General features: G+C 40.5%; 1 protein-coding gene across 1 annotated transcript in view; it reads left to right on the top strand.

Annotated features, from left to right (window-relative positions):
- LOC103515490 (uncharacterized protein YMR317W-like) overlaps window positions 1–6,000 on the top strand; it is a 50,719-nt gene that overhangs the window by 39,554 nt on the left and 5,165 nt on the right. Inside the window, exon 2 of the mRNA XM_008480428.1 lies at window positions 5,337–5,427. Within this exon, the coding sequence (XP_008478650.1) occupies window positions 5,337–5,427 (91 nt within the window). The remainder of the gene's footprint in view (window positions 1–5,336; window positions 5,428–6,000) is intronic.

Genomic DNA, 6,000 nt, shown 5'->3' on the forward strand with positions numbered 1-6,000 from the left:
CGCACTACCAACTAAGCTAACTAGGCTGACTGGGGGACCTTAAACAGCCTGAAATTTCCCTTGCTACAGAAATACCTCCATACAGCATACCAGAGGGTCGACAAGGGAAGGTAAAGTTACGTAGTCGGTCATTTTTACCTTTTTTTTTTACCCTCAATCTCAACTGCTGAAGTTACTACGGAAATGTAACCTTGGATTACTCTGGAATCTGGACGGGTTTTTGCTGAATCAAAGTTCGGTGCTAAATTAGCTGAATTTTTAGGGCATTGGAGAATTTATCTCGTTTTATGGGGATGGGTTTAACTTTGTAAAATTGTAATGTACTGGTTTCATACTAGGTATCATACGAATTATTCAAAAATTTAAACGATGCGATGTGCGATACAGTTCAATTTTTTTGTCCATTCAAACAGATAATTAAAAACAAAATAAGAAGAAGAACAAGAAGAAGACGAAGAAGAAGAAGAGGAAGAAGAAGAAGAAGAAGAAGAAGAAGAAGAAGAAGAAGAAGAAGAAGAAGAAGAAGAAGAAGAAGAAGAGGCAATAATAATAAAAATACAATTAGTAATTGAGAGAAAAATCTGAAACCTAGATTCACAAGTCAACAATTAATTTGAACAAACAGCTTGGCATTTAATTATCTGTGAATGCGTTAAACAAAGCGTAAAGTGCGTTTACGCCTAATTATGTTTAAATGTATACTGTTTACGCATTCAAAACCGTAAAACAATAATAAAAAAGCGTAGGTACCTATATTTTACCTACGTACTCATAAAATTTACATAGTATAAAAAATTACTGTACATAATATAACATTTTTTTGGGTCTTTCATAATACATACCTACCTAGGTACCTACCTACCTGCAGGGAACCTACTTATTAGGTATGTACCTAGGTATTTTCAGTAATTTCAGACGTATTTTACCTGAAAGTCCCTAAAGGCGTATTTTACCTAAAAAGTCCCTATTTAAGGCGTATTGCACCTGAAAGTCTATTTATCTGTTTACTTTTGTTTAGTCACACGTTGAATCTTAAAATTTCGAACTAGGTACCTTTTGCCGCTTTCCTGAGGGCCGTATCCAGGAGCTTGTCGAGGGAAGAGACCAAACAGTGATGTAGTCCAAGCAGTAGGGGTCGGTGGATGCTCCGAATTTTCGGAGACTGGCCTACACTAAAGGAGAAAAAATAAGCTCGAGGGAGAGCCCGGGCCCCCTCACCCCCCCCCTCCTAAATAAGGCCCTGCTGAGGGATATTTTTAGCCCTCAAAATGGGCTACCGAAGCGACTTGGCACTCGACCAATAAAATTTCTGGATGGTCTCGAACTTTTTTGTAACTTCGTCCCTGGGGATAGGTAATAATGTCCTTTCGTTGGCTTGAGTGTCAAAAAACTAATGTGAGAAGGAACACAAATTCAAATACACCCTATATATATTAAAATAATAATAAAGTGTACCTATTCCCTTTATATGAATTCATCCACTTTTTTACGCCCTTTTTTATCCACTTTTTTATGTAGGTATGTACCTATAAACTTTCTCACATGTTTGTGTACTTGGTAGACACAAAAGGACTCGTTAACGCGATTCTCTCTCTCTCTCTCTTTCCATCTCTTTTTTTCTCCCTCTCTATGTCTCTCCATCTCTCCTTTCTCTTCCTCTCTCTCTCTCCCTCTCCCTCTCTCTGTCCCTCTTTTTTTTTCACTCTGTCTCTCCAGCTCTCTCTCTCTCCACCTCTCTTTTGTTCTCTCTTCCCCCTCCCTCTCTCTCTCCCCTTTCTCTCTCTCCGTTTCTGTCTCTCTCTCTCTCCTTCTCTCTCACTCTACTTCTCTCTCCCCCCGTTCCCCCTCTCTCTCTTTCTCTTCTTTCTCTTCTCTCTCTCTCTCTCTCCTACTCTCTTTTTCTCTCTCTCCCTCCCCCACCCCTCCCTCTCCTCCCTTTCTCTCTCACTTTCTCTCCCTCGCTCTCTCTTTCCACCTCTCTTTTGTTGTCTCTGTCTGTCCCTCCCTCTCCCCCCCCCTCTCTCTCTCTTTTTCTCTCGCTCTCTCTACTTTTTTTGCTCGTGAAATGAGGAGAGTGTTAAATGAGGTTAATTTAATTTCCAGCCCTGGATTTCTAATTATCCCTACCACTCCCGGAGACCTTTGTTTGTCTTTCTGTGTGTGTGGAAATGTGTGAGACATTATACTGGGTAGTTCATGGCAGCTTGCAAAATAAGGTGAGAGGGCTTCAAAATTTCATTTTATTTTAGATATTTCAGCCTAGTTAGCTTGGTTGGTAACGCGTCCGCCTTGTAAGCGCTAGGCCGCGGGTTCAACTCCCACCCGGATTTTATCCTCAGCAGATAAAGTTCGTTCTCGGAACGGCTGGCTTTCTCCTGTCCTGTCTTTCTTTTCTCTTCGATTTCGTTACCTTAGTAGTTGCAGTTCCCTCCAGCAAACCTCTTTGAAAAAATCCTTGTAATTTTCTATTTTCTTGTAAGAAGAAGGAAAAAAAATCCCTTCAACCCTGTATGTAGCTGAGATGTGAGAGTGTAGGAGTAAACTGTAAAGAGGGGGGTGACTGGGAACGAGCAGGGTACTGTGTGTTCAGGGTTAAACTCGTTAATGAGTGTACTCAGGGTTAATGAGATTATAAATTTGGGGACCTTTGTTTGTCTTTCTGTGTGTGTGTGTGGAAATGTGTGAGACGTTATACTGGGTAGTTCATGGCAGCTTGCAAAATAAGGTGAGAGGGCTTCAAAATTTCATTTTATTTTAGACATTTCAGCCTAGTTAGCTTGGTTGGTAACTCGTCTGCCTTGTAAGCGCTAGGCCGTGGGTTCAACTCCCGCCCGGGGTGGATTTCATCCTGAGCGGATAAAGTTCGTTCTCGATCCTGTCTTCCTTTTCTCTTCGATTTCGTTACCTTGGTAGTTGCATTTCCCTCTGTCAAACCTCTTTAAAAAATCCTTGTAATTTTCCATTTTCTTGTAACAAGAGAGGGAGAGAGAGAGAGAACTATGAACTACAATATCTCTTCAACTCTGTATGTAGCTGAGATGTGGGAGTGTAGGAGTAAACTGTAAAGAGAGGGGTGACTGGGAACGAGCAGGGTAATGTGTGTTCAGGGTTAAACTCGTTAATGAGTGTACTCAGGGTTAATGAGATTATAAATTTGAAACCTGGACGAGATGAGGAGAATTAAAAGGTAGGATAAGAGAGGGGAGAAGAACACAAAGAGATACAAAGACGAAAAGAAAAGGGGCACGGTTAGCCGTGCTCCCTTGCCATTCAGAAGGTCCCGGGTTCGAATCTCACCATCAACAAAAAATTTGCACTCGTTTTTCGATTGCAAATATTTCAACGGCTTACTTTCTGGTGTTCTCGTGTTGACCCAGCAGCCCAGCACCTAAGTTCTTCAATCGAGTTGCGACCAGTGGCGACATTACCGGTGTAAAATATTATATTGAATTGTGGGAATTGATTGCAAAGGAGGGTAGTAATGCCGTGATATCCACAAAAGTTGTGAAAAAGCTCTGCTTTACCACAAACAATTTGAGAGATTCATTAAGATGTCCCCCATTCAGTACCGTAAATCCACCACTGATTGCTTTATTATATTTTATTTCATATATCTATATGTCCCCCATTTGATACCGTAAGGCCGCCTCTGTTTGTGTTAGCATAGGAAAGCGACAGCAGACAAGTCTTTATTTGATTTCCTTCGAAAGGAGGGTAGTAATGCCGTGATATCCACAAAAGTTGTGAAAAAACTCTGCTTTACCACAAACAATTTGAGAGATTGAGATTCACTAAGATGTCCCCCATTCAGTACCGGAAATCCACCACTGAGTGCTTTATTATACTTTCTTTCATATCTATGTCCCCCATTTGATACCGTAAGGCCGCCTCTGTTTGTGTTAGCATAGGAAAGCGACAGCAGACAAGTCTTTATTTGATTTCCTTCGTGGGCGAATAAATGGGACACTTACCCTATATCCCCCATTTGATACCGTAAGGCCGCCTCTGTTTGTGTTAGCATAGGAAAGCGACAGCAGACAAGTCTTTATTTGATTTCCTTCAGCTTTTTCATTCGTTGCTCTCCTGTGTAAAATAATTTTTCCGATTGGATTTTTTAAATGAAAATATTGTGATTACTTTTTACCTTATTTTCATTTTTCTTCTTCTTCTTCTTCTTCTTCTTCTTCTTCTTTTTCTTCTTCTTTTCTTTCCTTCGTCTGGTGCGTCCCTTGTTATCTATCGTTTAATTTTCCAGTGATATTCCCTTTTTCTCTCCTTTCTTTCCCGTTTTGAATAGAAACGAGAGCGAGGCCATTTTCCACACTGTCTTTTGCTGGCCTTTTTGTTTTTATGATTAAAGATTTCTTCTTCTTCTTCTTCTTCTTCTTCTTCTTCTTCTCCTCTTTCCTTCGTCTGGTGCGTCCCTTGTTATCTATCGTTTAATTTTCCAGTGATATTCCCTTCTTCTCTCTTTTCTTTCCCGTTTTGAATAGAAACGAGAGCGAGGCCATTTTCCACACTGTCTTTTGCTGGCCTTTTTGTTTTTATGATTAAAGATTTAAACAAAAATTGGACGGAGAAAAAAGATGTTATTTTTTACGGATTCTCTCTCTCTCTCTCTCTCTCTCTCTTTGTCACTTTAGCTGTGCTCGTCAGTGGAAGTGGCTCCCAATTTGAATGTCTTCATATTATGTACTATCTTTTGCTCTTGTATTTGGATTGCCAAATAAGTATAGGTATTTCAACAACTGACAAATATGTAATGAAAATCACAGGAAGGCGTTAAGGGGCAAATCAAAGATGACATGGAAGGACAAGTTAATCACAATCTAAAGGTGTGTCCACACAAAGTCGACTGGCCGTCGATTGATGTCGACTGAACCGTACACACTGCCTCGACAACATTTACCTCGTCGATCGACGGCCAGTCGACTATGTTTGGAGTGTTTGGACATACCATAAGAGAGCCTGCCGCCAGCCTAGTTGGCTTGGACGGTAGCACGCCTGCTTTGTAAACGCTAGGTCGCGGGTCCTATTCCCGCCCAGGTTAGACTTTGTCCTAACCAGATAAGGTTCGTTCTCGGAACGGCTAGATTTTTCCTATTCCGTCCTACTTCCCTCTTCGATTTCGTGCTAACCCTATCTCATTTGTTACAGATAGATACAATGACAATGTGGGTTCTATCCCCCCCATGTTGGATTATATCCTAACCAGATGAGGTTCGTTCTCGGAACGGCTGGCTTTTTTCTATCCTGTCCTCCTTCTCTCTTCAATTTTCGGGACGATAAAACAAAAGTTACAGTTCCCTCTTACCAATTTTGTTGTTTGTTGACAGGCGCTGCTATCAGTTTTCAAAGAGCAGTTTACCTGGGACAAGACGAAACAAAGTTCCACAATTAACAAGATTGTCAACTTCACCAACATTGGTAATTATCAGCAAATTCCTTTTTGTATGCAGGATTTATAAAAGTTTTTATTTACTTACCTCTACAATTTTATAAGTAACTCTTCCCAAAACTCCCAAAAACTCATCTCAAAACCTTTTCCCATCCTCTCCTTCTATCTTGTATTTTTTTTTTTTTTTTTTTTTCTTTTCCAAAACAGCGAAGGTCTTATCGTCCCGAAATCGAAGAGAGAGTTAAGACAGGATAGGAGAAATCCAGCCGTTCCGAGAACGAACATTATCCGTTTAGGATAATATCCGCCCCGGGCGGGAGTCGAACCCGCGGCCTAGCGCTTACAAGGCAGACGCGCTACCAACCAAGCTGACTCGGCTGGCAAAGAGGTGCGATAGAAGAGACTGTAACTGCTAAGGTCTTATCGTCCTGAAAGCGGAAAGAGAAAAAAGCACCTGCACTGACATTGACAAAATGTTTCATTCATTCCACGTTCTCCCAATTCTCCCGTAAAAAAAAAAAAAAAAAAAAAAAAAAAAAAAAAAAAAAAAAAAAAAAAAAAAATTTTTTTTTCTATATAAAAACAGAAAACACCCCTCTCTT

This window comes from Diaphorina citri, unplaced genomic scaffold, assembly GCF_000475195.1.
Source record: "Diaphorina citri unplaced genomic scaffold, Diaci psyllid genome assembly version 1.1 scaffold1352, whole genome shotgun sequence".
NCBI lineage: Eukaryota > Metazoa > Arthropoda > Insecta > Hemiptera > Psyllidae > Diaphorina > Diaphorina citri.